Below are 21,982 nucleotides of genomic sequence, written 5' to 3'. Positions count from 1 at the left end.
GGTTATGTTGCAGCTGTATAAGGTGCTGGTGAGGCCACACCTGGAGTACTGTGTACAGTTTTGGTCTTGTTTGAGAAAGGATATACTGGCACTGGAGGGGGTGCAGAAGAGATTCACTCGATTGATTCCAGAGGTGGAAGGGTTGGCTTATGAGGTGAGACTGAATAGATTGGGAATATACTCAATTTAGAAGAATGGGGGGTGATATCCCACCATGACAGAACTTGAGTTCAATCTTATTCTCCTCGTGTCCGTGTGGGTTTCCTCCGGGTGCTCCGGTTTCCTCCCACAGTCCAAAGATGTGCGGGTTAGGTTGATTGGCCATGCTAAGAAATTGCCCCTTAATGTCCAGGGATGCGTAGATTAGAGGGATTAGTCGGTATAATATGTAGGGATATGGGGGTAGGGCATGGGTGGGATTGTGTTTGGTGCAGACTCGATGGGCCAAAGGGCCTCTTTCTGCACTGTAGGGTTCTATGATTCTTATTGAGCTGATCTTAACACCCGATTGATGAAGGGTGATGGTCTTTGTGATGTTAATCTGATTAGGATTTTGTTGGAAGTGTCGAGGGAGTGAGAGGGATTGTTGCACATAGTACGTCACCAGTTAACAGGCAGAAAGGTTTCTCTGTGTGTCTTGATCTGGGCTGAACAAATACGGTGCGTGCACTCAGCTGGACTCTGAGAGTACTCAATACACAACTTTCTAATTGTACAACCGGGAGCTAGAACCCCATGGTATCGACTGTCGAAAATCTTCTGGATGCTTTAGATTTTCAGTTATTTGGAGTTGTTATTACACATCAGACATTTGGCTTGAAGACTAGATGCTGGTCCATTGATTATTTTTAAGGTAGAGGTAGATAGATCCTTGACCAACAGGGGAATCAGAGTATTTGGGGTAGGAAGGATACAATAAGATCTTATAGAAAGGTGGAGCAGACTCAAGGGGCCTAATGACCTGTTCCTATCCTAATTCTTGTGTTTGTATGTACAGTACAACTTCTGTTTTTTTCTGGTTTAGAATATTTTTGTGCTTAGAGAACTGGAGCAGCAGTTTCTGCTCTCTCCCAGCAGAAAGCAGTGCAGGTCAGTGTTTTTATCCAACAATTTCTGATATAAGAGCAGTTCCTATATCCTGTGCCGGCCCTGTGGTGGCCTGACTGGAGATGGCTCCCCTAATAGCTCAGCAGCAACTAGCAGCACACTACATCCACCAGTTCCTTCAGCTTCTAGTTACATCTTTGAATAACTCAAATAAATTTGTCAAATTTTCCTTTCATAAAAACCACATTGACTTTAAAGCTATTAAGACTTCCTCAGTAATAGATTGCAGCATTTTCCCAATGACTGATGTCAGGCTAACTCTCCTGTAGTTCTCTGTTCTCGTTCTCTCTCCCTCCTTTCTCAATTACCAGCGTGACATTTGCTCACTTCCAACCTGCTGGGACTGTTTCGGAATCTGGGGCTCTCACTGCACCCACTATCTCTGCAACAACCTCTTTATCAAACCCCACAATGTAGACTGTCAGGTCCTGGTAGTTTGTTGTTTTGAGTACCCAAAATTTCTGCTGATATTAATCACATCTCTGCCTCTTGAAAAGGAAGGAGTATTGGGGTACAGTACTGGAAGGAGTACTGGGGTACAGGACTGGGGTACAGTAATGGGGTACAGTACTGGAAGGAGTACTGGGGTACAGGACTGGGGTACAGTAATGGGGTACAGTACTGGTGGCGAAGGGCTGTGTGAGGGTGAGTGCATGGGGTGGGGGTGAGTGTAGGGGGATGGGGGTGAGAGTAGGGGGATGGGGGTGAGTGTAGGGGGGTGGGGGTGAGTGTAGGGGGGTGGGGGTGAGTGTAGGGTGTGGGGGTGAGTGTAATGGGGTGGGAGTGAGTGTAGGGGGGTGGGGGTGAGCGTAGGGGGGTGGGGTGAGTGTAATGGGGTGGGGTGAGTGTAATGGGGTGGGGATGAGTGTAGGGGGTGGGGGTGAGCGTAGGGGGTGGGGGTGAGCGTAGGGGGGTGGGGGTGAGCGTAGGGGGGTGGGGTGAGTGTAATGGGGTGGGGATGAGTGTAGGGGGTGGGGGTGAGCGTAGGGGGGTGGGGGTGAGCGTAGGGGCGTGGGGTGAGTGTAATGGGGTGGGGATGAGTGTAGGGGGTGGGGGTGAGCGTAGGGGAGTGGGGGTGAGCGTAGGGGGGTGGGGTGAGTGTAGGGGGTGGGGGTGAGTGTAGGGGGGTGGGGGTGAGCGTAGGGGGGTGGGGGTGAGCGTAGGGGGGTGGGGGTGAGCGTAGGGGGGTGGGGTGAGTGTAATGGGGTGGGGGTGAGTTGGTGGGGTGGGGGAGTTCCGCTCCTCCTGCCCCCGATGGGCCGAGCAGACACAGGGGGGCGGGAGGCGGAAGCGGAGCTGAGACAGAGTGAGCCAGTCTGAGACAGAGGGAGGGAGTGGCCGCTCCGGGATCGCTGCGGGGCCGCTCCGGGATGTGGGAGCCGGGGGAGTTTGAGCGGTACTGGCAGCAGGAATTCCCGGGGACTCCGGCTCCGCACATGGACATCCAGAGCCTGTCCCAGCTCCGGGCAGAGCTGGAGGAGAGCCGGCTCCGGCTCCGGCAGCGCCAGCTCCTCCTGGCCCAGGAGAAGTTCCGACTCGCCTACCTGCAGAGTGTCCTGGACAGAGTGAGAGCTCCAGCCCAGGGCAGCGGGGGGACGCTGCAGACTCTGGACAATGCCAGGACACTAGAAAGTCCGGACACACTGGACACTCCCAGGACACTGGACAGTCCTGGAATCCCCCAACTGCCAGAGGGACAGAGAATTCACACCCAGAGCCAGGAATCCAAATGTAACCAGGGCCCCAAGAAAATGAAACCAAATTACCCGGGCCACAGGGAGGGGGACGCGGGTCAGACAGAGGGGGACGCGGGTCAGACAGAGGGGGACGCGGGTCAGACAGAGGGGGACGCGGGTCAGACGGAGGGGGACATGGGTCAGACGGAGGGGGACGCGGGTCAGACGGAGGGGGACGCGGGTCAGACGGAGGGGGACGCGGGTCAGACGGAGGGGGACGCGGGTCAGACGGAGGGGGACACGGGTCAGACGGAGGGGGACGCGGGTCAGACGGAAGGGGACGCAGGTCAGACGGAGGGGGACGCGGGTCAGACAGAGAGAAACCTGAGCCAGGAGATTAATCGGGGGGACCATGCAGCCAGTGGGAGGGATTCTGCCTCTCGGCTCCATGGTGAACACATCCCTAGTGCCCTGCGGAGAGGGCAGAGGGTACACGGGCTGTGGCATAGCGGGGGATCCCCAATCACAGTACCGAAATTCCAGAGACGCCAAGTTCTGACAGTTCCACCGCAGCACCCATCGAGTGGAGGCAGTGACGGATACACGAGTTCAGAACAGGAGGACGGGCATTTGTCAGGTAAGGAACTGGGAACGGGGTACAATGTAGGTGGGGATGGGTCTGTCACTGTATAACACTGGGGTACAGTACTGGTGGGGATGGGTCTGTCACTGTATAACACTGGGGTACAGTACTGGTGGGGATGGGTCTGTCACTGTATAACACTGGGGTACAGTACTGGTGGGGATGGGTCTGTCACTGTATAACACTGGGGTACAGTACTGGTGGGGATGGGTCTGTCACTGTATAACACTGGGGTACAGTACTGCTGGGGATGGGTCTGTCGCTGTATAACACTGGGGTACAGTACTGGTGGGGACGGGTCTGTCACTGTATAACACTGGGGTACAGTACTGGTGGGGACGGGTCTGTCGCTGTATAACACTGGGGTACAGTACTGGTGGGGATGGGTCTGTCACTGTATAACACTGGGGTACAGTACTGCTGGGGATGGGTCTGTCGCTGTATAACACTGGGGTACAGTACTGGTGGGGACGGGTCTGTCACTGTATAACACTGGGGTACAGTACTGGTGGGGACGGGTCTGTCGCTGTATAACACTGGGGTACAGTACTGGTGGGGACGGGTCTGTCTCTGTATAACACTGGGGTACAGTACTGGTGGGGACGGGTCTGTTACTGTATAACACTGGGGTACAGGGGGACGGGTCTGTTACTGTATAACACTGGGGTACAGTACTGGTGGGGACGGGGCTGTCGCTGTATAACACTGGGGTACAGTACTGGTGGGGATGGGTCTGTCGCTGTATAACACTGGGGTACAGTACTGGTGGGGACAGGTCTGTCGCTGTATAACACTGGGGTACAGTACTGGTGGGGACGGGTCTGTCGCTGTATAACACTGGGGTACAGTACTGGTGGGGATGGGTCTGTCCCTGTATAACACTGGGGTACAGTACTGGTGGGGACGGGGCTGTCGCTGTATAACACTGGGGTACAATACTGGTGGGTACAGGCTTGTATCAGAAATCAAGAGGGGGAAAATTTTCAAAAGATATAAGTTGGAAGTTTTTGACACTGAGGGTACTGCGTGCCTGGAACGCGCTGATGGAAATAGATTCGGTATCAACGTTCGAGAGGTATCTGGATAGATATCTGAATAGGCCAGGAATAGAGGGATATGGATCACGTAGAGGCAAGAAAATATTAAATTAGAGAGGCATCTGTTGAGGCACCGGCTGGATGGGCTGGAGGACCTGTTCTGGTGCTGAACTGTTCTTTTACTTTGACACCCACATCCCCTGAACAAATAAAAAAAAGTGTTTGGCTTTTCCAAACTGTAGCGGTGACGGGCATTCAGCCTCTGATCTTTGGGTAAATGTTCTCCAAGCGGCCTTCACAACACAAGACAGCGCAGAGTTGCTGATCAGAGACTGATAGCCAAGTTCCGTGCACATGAGGACGGCCTCAACAGGGATCTTGGGTTCATGTCGCACTATCTGTAACCCCCACAACTTGCCTGGACTTGCAAAATCTCACTAACTGTCCTGTCAGGAGACAATACACATCTCTTTAACCTGTGCTTACCCCTCTCTACACTCACATTGTCTGTACCTTTAAGACTTGATTACCTGTAAAGACTCACATTCCAATCATTACTCTGTGAATTAAGTTTGTCTCTTTATCTGCCCTGTTTGTAAACAGATCTGATGTGGAGATGCCAGCGTTGGACTGGATTAAACACAGTAAGAAATCTCACACCAGGTTAAAACCCAACAGGTTTATTCAGTAGCAAACGCCACTAGCTTTCGGAGTGCTGCTCCTTCGTCAGGTACGTGGAGCCCCACTCAGTAAACCTGTTGGACTTTAACCTGGTGTTGTGAGACTTCTTACTGTCCACTTACTGTTCTTACTTACCCCAGTCCAACGCTGGCATCTTCACATCCTGACTTCCCAAACTGAATCCAGAGGAATCAACTTGAGAACGGAATATTTTATTCCGGTATTGTGCAATGTGAAAGATCTCATTGTAAAGCAGACTTCAGAGGAGGTTGGGCAGAAATTACAATAGAATTTTCCATGGTTCAATCTGGAGGATGATGGGTCTGTTCTGCTCGGAATAGTGCCTTCAGGTGATCTCGGTTCTGAAGGATTCACTGAAATCAATCTAAACAAATGTGTTACGTTAGAAGATTCAAAACTTCACAGACCTTTAGAGTCAGCATCCAGTCTCTCCCCTCCCTCTTCCCCACCCTGCCCCTGCCTCACATTTACACTCGCCTTGCCCCAGGCAATAGTATCTCCGTTCACAGCTGCCTTGCTATGCTGATCCATAGGCTGCACCTTTCTACTGATGTTCTCTAATGCTTTGCCTGCAGGCAAGGCCTGATGTGGAAATATGCTGTATTGTATCCTGTATGTGTGATTGAATCATACTGGCCCCATTTCTAGTGGTTATAAAAGATTCCAGGGTTCACATCCTGTCTGTGACTAAAACCACCTTTTTCTGATTCTGCCCTGCTGCTGAAATTCTCATCTGTTCCTCTGTAACCTCTGGACCCGACTATTCCAGTTCACTCTGGGCTAGTCTCCCACATTCCACTTTTCATAAACTTGACATCATCCAAAACTCTGTTCACCTTATCCTAACCCACACCAAATTCTGTTCCCCTGTCAGCCACTGTGCTCACTGATAGACATTGGTTCCTGATTAAGCAGTGCCTTGTGAGGAGTTAGCTGAGTGGTTAGGTAGCTACAATGTGATGCCACTACTGGCTATGGTAGTTTACTGCCTCCTCACATTGTCCAGCACTTACAGAGTGGTGCCTGTCAGGCCGTATATAACCAATTGTCTCTTACTAATGGAGAGGGATGGCAATTGTGGCTAAATACTTCTTACCTCTAAACAAATTTTAAAATCCTCCTGTTTTCAAACCCTTCCATAATTTTGTCCCTCCTCTTTGTAATTGCCTCTGTCTGTACAATCCTCTGACATCACTGTGATCCTCCAATCCTGGCCTCTCCATAATCACTCCCCCATTGACGGCTGTGCCTCAAGCTCTGAAATCCCCTCCCTAAGCCTCTCTGTGCCTGTCCCTCTCTCTTCTAAATGTGTCACCTGTTGTGATGCTGTGTGACTGTCAGGTGTTATTTGGTAATACTCTTGTGAAGTACAGTAAGAAATCTCACAACACCAGGTTAAAGTCCAACAAGTTTATTTGGTAATATGAGCTTTCAGAGACTTAACATTAAGACTTGCATTCCAACCATTCTCTTATAAATTAGGTATGTATACGCCCTGTTTGTGAATCCAATCCTCCACTCACCCGATGAAGGGGCAGTGCCCTGAAAGCCCGTGCTACCGAATAAACCTGTTGGACTTTAACCTGGTGTGAGACTTCTTACTGTGCCCACCCCAGTCCAATGCCGGCATCACCACATCCTGTGAAGCAGCTCGGAGCATTTTAATAGAAATAGATGATCTAGCACAGAAGGAGGCTCTTTGACCCATTGTACCCGTGCTATCCTGTTCATCCTATTCACCTCTCCACCCCTTTTGTCATTGAATAATTTTCTTTCAATTATTTATCCAGTTCCCCTCTAGAAGTTACTATTGAATCTGCTTTCATATAAAGTTGTAAAGTTTATTATTAGTGTCACAAGTAGGCCTCCATTAACAATGCAATGAAGTTACTGTGAAAATCCCCTAGTCGCCACACTCCAATGCCTGTTGAGGTACACTGAGGGAGAATTTATCATGGCCAGTGCACTTAATCAGCACGTCTTTCAGATTGTTGTAGGAAACTGGGGCACCCAGAGGAAACTCACGCAGACACGGGAGGAAGTGCAGACTCTGCAGTGACTCAAGCTGAGAATTGAACCGTGTCTCTGGTGCTGAGAGATAGCAGTGCTCACCACTGTGCCAGCATATGGTCCCAAGTTTAAATACAAATTGTTGTGATATCCTTAAGTTGCTATATAAATGCAGGTTTATTCTGTCTTTCATTGTAGATGATAAGAATGTGGAAATACTAACCAGATTAAACATTATAGATAAGTTCAGAATACTGCGGATGATGAAATCTGAAACAAAAACAGAAAAATGCTGGAAAATCTCAGCAGGTCTGACAGCGTCTGTGGAAAGAGAATGGAACCAAGATTTTGTGTCTAGAGACCCTTTGTCAGAGCTGAAAAGAAAGAGAGTTGGCAGAGATTTATTCGACGAACATTGTCGAGATGTATTCAGTGGAAGGTTTAGGTCTGTTCTGAGGCAGGGAGATTTGACATGAAATATTAAACCCCTTTCCCTCTGCTGCTGGATCTGCTGTGTTTGCCAGGCATTGCCCTCCTTGTTTCCATGATTCTGCTTAGGCAGTAGTTTGTTTTTATTTTACAATTTGAAATGCAGATCAGATTGAAAACCAAAATTGCTTTGATTGGATTTAAATTCCTTTGGTCACAATCCACTATTCCTCTCCCCCACCTAATCAGCCTCAGGCTTGCAGACTGATCCCATCATCATCAGGGAATCAGTGTCTTCCATATTCCAAGCGATCAGTAAGTGCCTGACTCACTTTGTGTTATAATCCATACCGTTATTCTTGAGCACTACACCTTCAGGGTTAATACCCGGAATACTTCTGGAGCTGTCACATCCTCTGAATTGTCGTCTCACCCCCACACTCGTTCGGAAACTCCACCTCGCATTTCACACTAAAAACAAGACTGTTTCCCCTGCCCACCCCCAAGGCACTGCAAAGGGAACCCACACCAAAGTGCAGTCATACTTTATACTGGGTACGGTGCCTCGATTTATTTTTTGTTGGATTTGTACTTTGTCGAGATGTGAATGGATATTATTAGAAGCTGTTGAAACCACTTTGATGGTGCGACAGGTCCTGCAATACGTGTGGTGCTGAGCTGAGTACCTGCACGGTGTGACTTGGCCAAGTTTAGCTCTGGCTGAGGGTGTTGTGTGTGTGGTAATGTCAATCACTGGAGCACAAGAGAATGGCTCAATGCAGCAAGCACAAACTGCAATTGACAGTTAAACTCACACTTGTGTTTCTAATAGACTGTGAACTTTTTCACAGTCATAGCAAACAATTGTGGGGCAGTGGTTACCGCAGGTTTTGCAAGCGCATCTCTTGTCTGATCTGCAGGTGCAGAGGAATCTGCGAACATCATTGTGGTTTCTATCAGACCTATTGGCTTCCCCTCACACTTATCCTAATAAAGCAGACGTCACTTCCTTGCAGGGTAACATCTGCATCCACAAATCCCATAGTACTGGCTCCATAAACTGACCCAAAGATGGCAGAGATAAGCCAACAATTACATGATGTGAGCAGAAACCCAGCCAGTATTCATGCACCTAAACATTACCCTGTCACTGCAGCAGTAATTCTATGTCATATATGAAGGAAGAATTATATTTGGCACGAATGACATCACTTTCTGCAAATTTTGTAAGAAATACCATCCCCATGTATGTTAAAGACAATGTGAGAAATCTCACAACACCAGGTTAAAGTCCAACAGGTTTATTTGGTAGTAAACACCAATAGCTCTCGGGCTTTGCCCCTTTTATCAGGTGAGTGGGAGTTCTGATCACAAACAGGGCATATAAAGACACACACAATTTACAGAATACTGATTAGAATGTGAGTCTTTACAGGTAATCAAGTCTTAAAGGTGCAGACAATGTGAATGGAGAGAGGGCTAATCAAAGGTTAAAGAGATGTGTATTGTCTCCAGACAGCACAGTGAGTGAGGTTTTGCAAGCCCAGGCAAGTCATGGGGGTTACAGATAGTGTGACATGAACCCAAGATCCCAGCTGAGACCATCCTCGTGTGCGAAACTTGGCTATCAGTCTCTGCTCAGCGACTCTGAGCTGTCATGTGTCGTGAAGGCCACCTTGGAGAACGCTTACCCGAAGGTCAGAGACCGAATGTCTGTGTCCGCTGAAGTGTTCACCAACAGGAAGGGAACGGTCTTGCCTGGTGATTGTCGAGCGATGCTCATTCATCCGTTATCGTAGCGTCTGCATGGTTTCCCCACTGTACCATGCTTCGGGACATCCTTTCTTGCAACGTATCAGGTAGACAACGTTGGCCGAATTGTAAGAGTATTTACCCTGTACCTGGTGGACGGTATTCTCACCTGAGATGATGTCATCCATGTTGATGATCCGGCATGTCTTGCAGAGGTTGCTGTGGCAGGGTTGTGTGGTGTTGTGGTCACTGTTCTCCTGAAGACTGGGTAGTTTGCTGCGAACAATGGTCTGTTTGAGGTTGTGTGGTTGTCTGAAGGCAAGAAGTGGGGGTGTGGGGATAGCCCTGGCGAGATGTTCGTTTTCATCAATGATGTGTTGAAGACTCTGGAGAAGATGTCGTAGCTTCTCCGCTCCGGGGAAGTACTGGACGACGAAGGGTACTCTGTCCACTGTGTCCTGTATTTGTCTTCTGAGGAGATTGGTGCGGTTTTTCGCTGTGGCACATCAGAACTGTCGATCTATGAGTCGAGCGCCATATCCTGTTCTTATGAGGGCATCTTTCAGCGTCTGGAGGTGTCTGTCACGATCCTCCTCATCTGAGCAAATCCTGTGTATATGGAGGGCTTGTCCATAGGGAATGGCTTCTTTAACATGTTTAGGGTGAAAACTGGAGAAGTGGAGCATTGTGAGATTGTCTGTGGGCTTGCGGTACAGTGAGGTGCTGAGGTGACCGTCCTTAATGGAGATGCGTGTGTCCATTCTGGGGAATAGTCCATGGTGAGTCTGATGGTGGGGTGGAATTTGTTGATGTCATCATATAGTTGTTTCAGTGATTGTTCACCATGAGGCCAAAGGAAGAAAATGTCATTGACGTATGTCCTCGTCACTCCCCATCACAATGGATGTCTCGGCGCTGTACACCAGCATCCCCCACGACGATGGCATTGCTGCGACTGCCTCAGTACTCAATGCTGACAACTGCCAGTTTCCAGACGTAATTTTACAACTCATCCGCTTTAGCCTGGACCACAATGTCTTCACCTTCAACAACCAGTTTTTCATCCAGATACACGGAACAGCCATGGGGACCAGATTCACACCTCAATATGCCAACATCTTCATACACAGGCTCGAACAAGACTTCTTCACCACACAGAATCTTCAGCCGATGCTATACACTAGATACATCGATGACATGAACCCAAGATCCCGGTTGAGTCCTCATGTGCGGAACTTGGCTATCAGACAACATTGGCCGAGTTGCAAGTGTATGTATGTGTACATGATGGATGGTATAATCACGTGTGATGATGGTATGCGTGTCGATGATCCAGCATGTCTTGCAGAGGTTGCTGTGGCAGGGTTGTGTGGTGTCATGGTCACTGTTCTCCTGAAGGCTGGGTAGTTTGCTGCGGACAATGGTCTGTTTGAGGTTGTGCGGATGTTTAAAGGCAAGAAGTGGGAGTGTGGGGATAGCAGTCCCTGTGTATATTATAGAGAGTAGCAGTCCCTGTGTATATTATAGAGAATAGCAGTCCCTGTGTATATTGTAGAGAATAGCAGTCCCTGTGTATATTGTAGAGAATAGCAGCCCCTGTGTATATTATAGAGAATAGCAGTCCCTGTGTATATTGTAGAGAATAGCAGTCCCTGTGTATATTGTAGAGAATAGCAGCCCCTGTGTATATTATAGAGAATAGCAGTCCCTGTGTATATTGTAGAGAATAGCAGTCCCTGTGTATATTGTAGAGAATAGCAGTCCCTGTGTATATTGTAGAGAATAGCAGTCCCTGTGTATATTATAGAGAATAGCAGTCCCTGTGTATATTATAGAGAATAGCAGTCCCTGTGTATATTGTAGAGAATAGCAGTCCCTGTGTATATTGTAGAGAATAGCAGTCCCTGTGTATATTATAGAGAATAGCAGTCCCTGTGTATATTATAGAGAATAGCAGTCCCTGTGTATATTATAGAGAATAGCAGTCCCTGTGTATATTATAGAGATTAACAGCCCATGTGTATATTACAGAGAATAGCAGCCCCTGTGTATATTATAGAGAATAGCAGTCCCTGTGTATATTATAGAGAATAGCAGTCCCTGTGTATATTATAGAGAATAGCAGCCCCTGTGTATATTATAGAGAATAGCAGCCCCTGTGTATATTATAGAGAATAGCAGCCCCTGTGTATATTATAGAGAATAGCAGCCCCTGTGTATATTGTAGAGAATAGCAGCCCCTGTGTATATTGTAGAGAATAGCAGTCCCTGTGTATATTATAGAGAATAGCAGTCCCTGTGTATATTATAGAGATTAACAGCCCATGTGTATATTACAGAGAATAGCAGCCCCTGTGTATATTGTAGAGAATAGCAGTCCCTGTGTATATTATAGAGAATAGCAGCCCCTGTGTATATTATAGAGAATAGCAGTCCCTGTGTATATTATAGAGAATAGCAGTCCCTGTGTATATTATAGAGAATAGCAGTCCCTGTGTATATTATAGAGAATAGCAGTCCCTGTGTATATTATAGAGAATAGCAGCCCCTGTGTATATTATAGAGAATAGCTGGTGTTATTGGGTTTTATTAGCCCTTGGCACCATGGCAATGTGCCTTAGTGACTTGCGGAAGAAAGTGTCTGATTTTTCCAATCCAGATCCTTTGTGTAACATTCTGGTTCTTGTGCAGAACCAAATGACCAGCAGTGCCTGGTGAGGTACCACAGGAATCAGTGCTGGAACCCCAGCTGTTCAGAATGAATATTAATGATTTAAAAGACAGAACTAAATGTAATGGCGATGCTCCCAAAAGAAGTTCTAAGTGCTGAATTTGCAGGAAAACTGGTGTAATTCACGATTTTTTTTCAGTGGGAGTTCAGACTCGAATTTCCCACACTCTGTGCAACGCAGAGGTCACCATCATGAATATCATTAAAAGCTCAGAGGGGTGAGGCTTATTCATGCCAGAGTCTGACAGATCCCGAACTCTGCACATGCAGCCGGTCAGCAGGTGACCCCAAGTTGGGTGGGAGGGTGAACTGTGATGAGGATGTAAAGATCCTTCAGAACGATCTGGACAGGTTGGGTGAGTGGGCTAATCAATGGCAGATGCAGTATAATTTGGATAAATGTGAGGTTATTTTCTTTGGAAGCAAAAACAAGAAGGCAGATTACTACCTGAATGGCTGTAAATTGGGAGAGGGGAGTGTGCAGAGGGACCTGGGTGTCTTTGTGCACCAGTCACTGAAGGTAAGCATGTGGGTACGGCAGGTGGTAAAGAAGGCAAATGATACGTTGGCCTTTATTGTGAGAGGTTTTGAGTACAGGAGCAGGGATGTATTGTTGTGATTATACAGGTGAGTCCACGCCTAGAGTATTGTGTGCAGTTTTGGTCTCCTTTTCTGAGGAAGGATGTTCTTGCTCTCGAGGAAGCGCAGCAAAGGTTTACCAGGCTGATTCCGGGGATGGCGAGACTGATGTATGAGGAGAGATTGACCAGGTTAGGATTGTTTTCACTGGAGTTCAGACAAATGAGCGGGGAATCTCATTGAGACTTATAAAATTCTAACAGGACTAGACAGGGTAGATGCAGGAAGGATATTCCCGATGGTGGGGGAGTCCAGAATCAGGGGTCACAGTCTGAGGATTCAGGGTAGATCATTTAGGACAGAGGTGAGGAGAGATTTCTTCACCCAGAGAGTGATGAGTCTGTAGAATTCATTACCACAGGAAGTAGTTGGTGTCAAAACATTGAATGTATTCAAGAGGCAGCTGGATATAGCACTTGGGGTGAATGGGATCAAAGATTATGGGGAAAAAGCAGGATTAGGCTGTTGAATTGGATGACCAGCCATGATCGTAATGAACGGTGGAGCAGGTTCAAAGAGCCGAATGATCTCCTCCTGCTCCTATCTTCTATGTTTCTATATTGTTGACCACAACAATGTGAAGTCACCAGTATTGGACTGGGATGGGCACAGTAAATAGTCTCACTACACCAGCTTAAAGTCCAACAGGTTTATTTGGCAGCATGAGCTTTCAGAACACTGCCCTTTGACCTGATGAAGGGGCACCACACTGAAAGCTCGTGCTACTAAATAAACCTATTGAGCTTTAACCTGGTGTTGTGAGATGACTTACGTTGATTAGAACATAAAGCCCCACTAAGGCTTTGGGACAGCATTGCATTGGCGCTCGTTCTACTTAGTCCAGAAGTGCTTGCTCTACATGTCTAAACCCCAGAGATGATGGCATACAGAGAGACCTCTTCAACTGTGACTTCACTAGTAAGTTACGAGCTGTATACCTCCTGAGACTAGCTGACCCGTGTTCACCAACAGTCTGTGCGTCAAGAACAGTATCAGTAACCACAAAGCAGAAAGTCATTCGTGAGCTGCGTCAGATGACAGCGCTCGGTATCAGATCGTTTCTGCTGACTCGACCCCAGGGAGTCAGCAGAAGATTGAGGAGCAAATATGTGCACAATTCATTGAATCTGTATAAAACCAACAGGATAATTATTGTAGGTGATTTCAACTTCCCCAACACTAACTCTGATAAACGCTGGGCGCATTTTCTGGCCACGCTCACCCCAAGACCAGAAAATCCCACCCGAGGTCAACAGACCTCTGCATGCTACAGTTCCCATGGTGAGCAGAGCTGGAAAATTCCATCCACGGCATTAAGTGTTTGGACGGAATGGATTTCCTGAAATGTGGACAGGAGAACTTTTCAGGTCATTATGTAGAGGGCCCAACAGGACAAGGAGCTGTGCTGGATCTGATACTGAGGATTGAAGCAGGACAGGTGATTGGGGTGATGGTGGGGGAGCATTTTAGTGATAGTGATCACAACATGGTACAATTTCAGTTTATTATGGACAAGAAAATAGACCAGCTGCAAAAAGAAGTTTTGGATTGTGGAGAGCGGATTTTAGTAAAATAAGACAGATTTATCCAAGGTAGACTAGGAACAGCTATTAATGGGAAAATCCACAGAAGAGCAGTGGTGGACATTCAAAAAGGAAATGGGAAGGTGCAAGCCCAACACCTTCCGTCTGGTGATAAATAGGAATATCAAGCCCAGAGAACAATGGATAACCAGTAGGAATGACAGCCAAATGGACCATTATTTAAATGGTAAAAAAACTGCAGCGTGCTGCTGTGCAGAGGGACCTGGGTGTCCTTGTGCAGGAATCACGAGGAGTTGGTTTGCAGGTGCAGCAGGTAATTAAGAAGGTAAATGGAGTTTTATCCTTCATTGCTGGGGGATGGAGTTTAAAAACAGCGAGGTTATGTTGCAGCTGTATAAGGTGCTGGTGAGGCCACACCTGGAGTACTGTGTACAGTTTTGGTCTCCTTACTTGAGAAAGGATATACTGGCACTGGAGGGGGCGCAGAGGAAATTCACTCGGTTGATTCCGGAGTTGAGAGGGTTGGCTTATGAGGAGAGACTGAGTAGACTAGGGCTATACTCATTGGAATTCAGAAGAATGAGGGGAGATCTTATAGAAACATATAAGATTATGGAGGGAATGGATAAGATAGAAGCAGGGAAGTTGTTTCCACTGGCGGGTGAAACTAGAACTAGGGGGCATGGCCTCAAAATAAGGGGAAGCAGATTTAGGACTGAGTTGAGGAGGAACTTCTTCAGACAAAGGGTTGTGAATCTGTGGAATTCCCTGCCCAGTGAAGCAGTTGAGGTTCCCTCACTGAATATTTTTAAGGCAAGGATAGATAAATGTTTGAACAGTAAAGGAATTAAGGGTTATGGTGAGTGGGTGGGTAAGTGGAACTGAGTCCATGAAAAGATCAGCCATGATCTTATTGAATGGCGGAGCAGGATCGAGGGGCCAGATGGCCGACTCCTGCACCTGGTTCTTACGTTCTTATGAAAACAAAGGCTTTTATGAAGTACAAATGTTGCAAATCATTGGAGGCATTAGTATAGATATAGCATTAGTAGAGATATAGAAAGTGCAGAAAGTAATTAGGAATGCAAAGCTCTGGTTGGTAAAAGCAGGGAAAATCCCAAGATATTCCATAAGTATATCAATGGGAAGAGGATAAGCAGGGAGAGAGTAGGGCTCATTAGGGATCAAGGAGGCAATCTGTGAGTGGAGCCAGAGGACATTGGTAGAATGTTGAATGAATATTTCTCATTCACCTTCACCCAAGAGAATAAGGATGAGGAATTCAGGGAGAGGGACTGTGAGGTTCTTGAGCAAATTGAATAGGGAAGGACAAGGTATTGGAGGTTTTGGCAGTCTTAAAAGTGGATAAGTCTCCAGGTACGGATGAATTGTGCACTAGGCTGCTGTGGGAGGCAAGGGAGAAGATTGCAGGGGCTCTGACCCAAATTTTCAATTCCTCTTTGGCCATGGAGGAGCTGCCAGATGATTGGAGAACAGTTAATGTGGTCCCGCTATTTAGGAAGGTTGTAAAGATAAACCAGGGAACTACAGACCAGTGAGTTTCACATCAGTGGTAGGGAAACTATTTGAGAAAGTGGGCAGCTTGGTAGCACAGTGGGTTAGCACTGCTGCTTCACAGCTCCAGGGTCCTGGGTTCAATTCCCGGCTCGGGTCACTGTCTGTGTGGAGTTTGCACATTCTCCTCGTATCTGCGTGGGTTTCCTCCGGGTGCTCCGGTTTCCTCCCACAGTCCAAAGAACAAAAATCAAAGAACAACACAGCACAGGAAACAGGCCCTTTGGCCCTACAAGCCCATGCCGCCCATTTTAACATTCACTGAGTGCCTCGTTCCAGTCCTCCTCCTACCTCTGACTTTTGTCTACACCTCTTGGACTCCACAATAAAGGGGGTGAAAACTTAGAGAATTATATTTGCGCCAGATTAAGGGAGGTCTAATTTAGGGACCATTTGTTAACACCAGTCAGCCTAAAAGCACATTTTTGGGGTGTGGGAGGAAACCAGAACACCCGGAGAAAACCCACGCAAGCACGGGGAGAATGTGCAAACTCCCACAGACACCAACCCAAGTCGGAGATCCGACCCAGGTCCATGTATCTGCACAGCAAATAGTGATAGTCACTGAGCTGTCGTGTTGCCCGTCAGACGGTCCAGTTTAAGCGTACACTAATGACGTGAAGCACTCGGCAACTCTCAAAGCAACATCCAAGAGCAGCCCTCGCACGACCCACTGCGTGTATGCCCCTTGTTGGCCAACAAGGCGGACCGAATCACCTATGGGTGTAAAAAGAGACATCAGTAAACATACACAGCTAATCCAAACGTTCCGGAAGATCCCCAGAAGCTCAAACGTAAGAGACAGGTGAACCATAAAATATGTTGGATGGCCCATAGGAATCTGTTGATTCCCAGGAACGTCCGGAGGCTCTTGATCCTTAACTAGAACAATCCTTTGTATCCCTCCATCTCTAGTCAGCTCATGTGCCTATCTAGGTAAGTCTTAAACAACTCCAGCGTGCCTGCCTCCACCGCCCTACTTGGCAGTGCATTCCAGGCCCCCACTACCCTCTGTGTGAAAAACCTCCCTCTAACGTCTGAATTATACCTCTCCCCCCTCACCCTAAGCCCGTGGCCCCTTGTGATTTTCGTATCCAACCTGGGAAAAAGCTTCCCATTGTTCACTCTAAGTCCAATGATGTGCAGGTTAGGTTGATTGGCCGTGCTAAGAAATTGCCCCTTAGTGTCCACGGATGCGTAGGTTAGAGGGGTTAGCAGGTATAATATGTAGGGATATGGGGGTAGGGCATGGGTGGGATTATGGTCGGTGCAGACTCGATGGGCTGAAGGGCCTCTTTCTGTACTGTAGGGTTCTTTGATTCTGAAGTAAAGCATCTATCTCCACTTGGAGAGGCAAAGCTTGATCAGGGAGAGTCAGCATGGCTTCATCAGAGGGAGGTCACACTTAACAAATTTGATTGAATTCTTTGAAGAGATGACCAGGTGTTTAGACGATGTTAGTGCAGTTGATGTAGATTATATGGATTTTGGCAAAGCATTGGACAACAGTCATGATGTGGTGTTGGGATCTTGCTGTGCACTCTCTGACCCTGGGATCTTGCTGTGCACTCTCTGACCCTGGGATCTTGCTGTGCACTCTCTGACCCTGGGATCTTGCTGTGCACTCTCTGACCCTGGGATCTTGCTGTGCACTCTCTGACTCTGGGATTTTGCTGTGCACTCTGTGACTCTGGGATCTTGCTGTGCACTCTCTGACACTTGTATCTTGCTGTGCGCTCTCTGACTTTGGGATCTTGCTGTGTGCTCTTTGACACTGGGATCTTGCCGTGTGCGTGCTCTGACTCTGGGATCTTTCTGTGCCCTCCGACACTGGGATCTTTCAGTGCTCTCTGATGCTGGGATCTTGCTGCGCGCTCCCTGGCGTTGGGATCTTGCTGTGCGCTCCCTGGCGTTGGGATCTTGCTGTGCTCTGACTCTGGATGTGAGCTGCTGCCTGTGTGAATGGGGTTTTAGCTGGGTGCCTCAGTGCTGCTGTTTGATGGATTGTCTGCAGTGGAGTGTTGCACTGGGAAGGAACACTCCCATTGTTTGCCACTAGCTGAGGGTTTGCTACGGCAGCAGCTGTCACTGGGCTTTGTTGCTGACGCTTGCTCGCAGCTCAGTCTCAGCTCCTCCTCACTCTCTGGGCTGGGGAGCTGTTCTCTCCCCTGATGTTTCTCCTCTGCCTGCACGGTGTAACCAGCAGCAGCATCCAACACTGAAGGAAATCACCCCTAACATGGAGCCACTCAGCCATCACAGCTTGCCTCGACTCTCCTGGATCGACACTCTCTATAGCAGTACGTCTCTGTCTCTCTCTCTCTCTCTCTCTCTCTCTGTGATGATCAGTGTTTGCCTCGTTCTGTCCTGGCCGTGTAGTGCTGAACTGTGCCTCATTCTCCACATCTATCTCATAGGTGTTATCTGTAAACACTGCAGGCCCCGCCTGCCATTCCACACAGCAAACGCTTCCAATATTCACCTTCTGTCCATTTCAACTGTAACTAACAGCAACCTGCACACTTCACAACAAAATCTGGGATGTGTCTAGAGACCTGCAGTACAGTACTGGTGGGGACGGGTATGTCGCTGTATAACACTGGGGTACAGTACTGGTGGGGACGGGTCTGTTGCTGTATAACACTGGGGTACAGTACTGGTGGGGACGGGTATGTCGCTGTATAACACTGGGGTACAGTACTGGTGGGGACGGGTATGTCGCTGTATAACACTGGGGTACAGTACTGGTGGGGATGGGTATGTCGCTGTATAACACTGGGGTACAGTGCTGGTGGGTACGGGTCTGTTGCTGTATAACACTGGGGTACAGTACTGGTGGGGACGGGTATGTCGCTGTATAACACTGGGGTACAGTACTGGTGGGGACGGGTCTGTTGCTGTATAACACTGGGGTACAGTACTGGTGGGGACGGGTATGTCGCTGTATAACACTGGGGTACAGTACTGGTGGGGACGGGTATGTCGCTGTATAACACTGGGGTACAGTACTGGTGGGGATGGGTATGTCGCTGTATAACACTGGGGTACAGTGCTGGTGGGTACGGGTCTGTTGCTGTATAACACTGGGGTACAGTACTGGTGGGGACGGGTCTGTCATTGTATAACACTGGGGTACAGTACTGGTGGGGACGGGCCTGTCACTGTATAACACTGGGGTACAGTACTGGTGGGGACGGGTCTGTCATGTATAACTCTGGAGTACGGTACTTAGTGCTAGGGGAGTGGATGGGACAGTTTGTCAGGAGCATCAGGAGGGCTTCTTGAAACAGTATGTAGAAAGTCCGACTAGGGAAGGGGCCACACTGGACCTGGTATTGGGGAATGAGCCTGGTCAGGTGGTCGATGTTTCAGTAGAGGAGCAGTTCGGGAATAGTGACCACAATTCAGTAAGCTTTAAGGTACTGATGGATAAAGATAAGTGTAGTCCTCAAGTGAAGGAGCTAAATTGGGGGAAGGCTAATTACAACAATATTAGGCAGGAACTGAAGAATTAGATTGGGGGCAGATGTTTGAGAACAAATCAACATCTGGCATGTGGGAGGCTTTCAAGTGTAAGTTGATAGGGATTTAGGACCAGCACATTCCTGTAAGGATGAAGGATAAGTTTTGGGAACCTTGGATAATGAGAGATATTGTGAGCCTGGTCAAAGAGAAAAAGGAAGCATTTGTCAAAGCTAGGAGGCTGGGAACACAGGAAGTAAGTGTGGAATACAAGGAAAGTAGAAAGGAACTTAAGGAAGGAGTAAGAAGGGCTAAAGTGTGCCATGACAAAGCATTGGCCAGCAGGATTAAGGAAAATCCCAAGGCTTTTTACACATATATAAAGAACAAGAGGGTAGCCAGGGAAAGGGTTGGCCCACTCAAGGACAAGGGAAGGAATCTATGCATGGAGCCAGAGGAAATGGGCGAGGTATTAAACGAGTACTTTGCATCAGTATTCTCCAAAGAGAAGGACTTGCTGGATGATGAGTCTGGGAAAGGATGTGGAGATAGTTTGAGTCATGTTGACATCAAAAAGGAGGAGGTATTGGGGTTCTTGAGAAACATTAAGGTAGACAAGTCCCCAAGCCTGATGGCATATACCCCAGAATACTGAGAGAGACAAAGGAGGAAATTGCTGGGGCCTTGAGACAAATCTTTGTATCCTCACTGGTTACAGGGGAGGTCCCAGTAAGAAATCTCACAACACCAGGTTAAAGTCTAACAGGTTTATTTGGAAGCACAAACCACTAGCTTTCAGAGCACTTGCTGGTCCTTCGTCAGGTAAGTTGGAGATCTTTTCACAAACAGAGCACAAAAGCTAGTGGCGTTTACTACCAAATAAACCTGTTAAACTTTAACCTGGTGTTGTGAGACTTCTTACTGTGTTTACCCCATTCCAACACCGGCATCTCCACATCATTCAGGGAAGGTTCCAGAGGATTGGAGATTCACCAATGTTGTTCCTTTGTTTAAGAAGGGATAGCAAGAATAATCCAGGTAATTACAGGCCAGTGAGCCTTATGTCAGTGGTAAGGAAATTATTGGAGCGGATTCTTCGAGACAGGATTTATTCCCACTTGGAAATAAGTGGACGTATTAGTGAGAGGCAACATGGTTTTGTGAAGGGGAGGTCGCGTCTCAGTAACTTGATTGAGTTTTTCGAGGAAGTGACGAAGATGATTGATGAGGGTAGTGCAGTGGATGTTGTCCACATGGACTTCAGTAAAGCCTTTGACAAGGTCTCTCATGGCAGACTGATGTGGAAGGTGAAGTCGCATAGGATCAGGGGTGAGCTGGCAAGGTGGAGACAAAACTGGCTCGGTCAAAAAAGTCATGATGTGGATATGCCGGCGTTGGACTGGGGTAAACACAGAAAGAAGTCTGACAACACCAGGTTTAAGTCCAACCGATTTATTTGATAGTAAACTCACAAGCTTTCGAGGTTTCCCTCTTTGTCAGGCAGGTGGAGAGTTATGGCCTCAGGCAGTGCATGTAACAGCACAGGCTGAGGCCAGAGCTCTCCATTCACCTGACAAAGAGGGAAACCTCGAAAGCTTGTGAGTTTGCTATCAAATAAATCGGTTGGACGTAAACCTGGTGTTGTCAGACTTCTTACTCGGTCAAAAAAGACAGAGAGTAGCAATGGAAGGGTGCATTCCTGAATGGAGGGCTGTGACAAGGCACAACATTGAGGGCCGAAGGGCCTGTACTGTGCTGTTATGTTCTGTGTTCCTCAGGGATCAGTGTTGGGACCTTTGCTGTTTGTAATATTTATAAATGATTTGGAGGAAAATGGAACTGGATTGATTAGTAAGTTTGTGGATGACACAAAGGTTGGTGGATTTGTGGATTGCGATGAGGACCATCAGAGGATACAGCAGGATATAGATCAGTTGGAGACTTGGGCAGAGAAATGGCAGATGGAGTTTAATCCGGACAAATGTGAGGTGATGCATTTTGGAAGGTCTAATACAGATAGGAAATATACAGTAAATGGCAGAACCCTTAAGAGTATTGATAGGCAGAGGGATCTGGGTGTACAGGTACACAGGTCACTGAAAGTGGCAATGCAGGTGGAGAAGGTCGTGAAGAAGGCATACGGCATGCTTGCCTTCATCGGCCGGGGTATTGTGTTTAAAAATTGGCAAGTCATGTTGCAGATTTATAGAACCTTAGTGAGGCTGCACTTGGAATATAGTGTTCAATTCTGGTCACCCACACTACCAGAAGGATGTGGAGGCTTTGGAGAGGGTACAGAAAAGATTTACCAGGACATTGCCTGGTATGGAGGGCATTAGCTATGAGGAGAGGCAAAAGGCGGGGAATCCAGGCAAAAGGCGGGGAATTATAGGCCGGTTAGTTTAACGTCTGTGGTAGGTAAAATGTTAGAATCCGTCATTAAGGAGGAAATTGCGAGGCATCTTGAAGGAAATTGCTTGATAGGGCAGACGCAACACGGTTTCATTAAAGGGAAGTCGTGTCTGACCAATTTACTGGAGTTCTATGAGGATGTGTCTAGGGCAGTGGATAGAGGAGAGCCGGTGGATGTGGTCTTTCTGGATTTTCAGAAGGCGTTTGATAAGGTACCTCACAAGAGGTTACTGCAGAAGGTCAGAGGACATGGAGTTGGGGGT

At 47.8% G+C, this 21,982-nt stretch overlaps 1 protein-coding gene across 3 annotated transcripts in view; it reads left to right on the top strand.

Annotated features, from left to right (window-relative positions):
• The first annotated feature begins 2,408 nt into the window (after positions 1 to 2,408).
• The window catches only part of abr (ABR activator of RhoGEF and GTPase), a 138,725-nt gene continuing 119,151 nt past the window's right edge, over positions 2,409 to 21,982 (top strand). The window contains exons 1-2 of one of the 3 annotated variants that reach the window (XM_080183703.1): positions 2,409 to 3,024; positions 3,130 to 3,420. In XM_080183703.1, coding sequence (XP_080039829.1) covers positions 2,478 to 3,024; positions 3,130 to 3,420 — 838 coding nt within the window. In that variant the 5' untranslated portion in view covers positions 2,409 to 2,477. Of the gene's footprint in view, positions 3,025 to 3,129; positions 3,421 to 18,057; positions 18,146 to 21,982 lie in introns of those variants that run through there. The other 2 variants (XM_080183701.1, XM_080183698.1) reach the window with 2 other exon arrangements.

This window comes from Carcharhinus amblyrhynchos, unplaced genomic scaffold, assembly GCF_965287045.1.
Source record: "Carcharhinus amblyrhynchos unplaced genomic scaffold, sCarAmb.v2.hapA scaffold_382, whole genome shotgun sequence".
Classification (NCBI taxonomy): Eukaryota; Metazoa; Chordata; class Chondrichthyes; order Carcharhiniformes; family Carcharhinidae; genus Carcharhinus; species Carcharhinus amblyrhynchos.
This window is presented reverse-complemented; position numbering and strand designations above follow the sequence as displayed.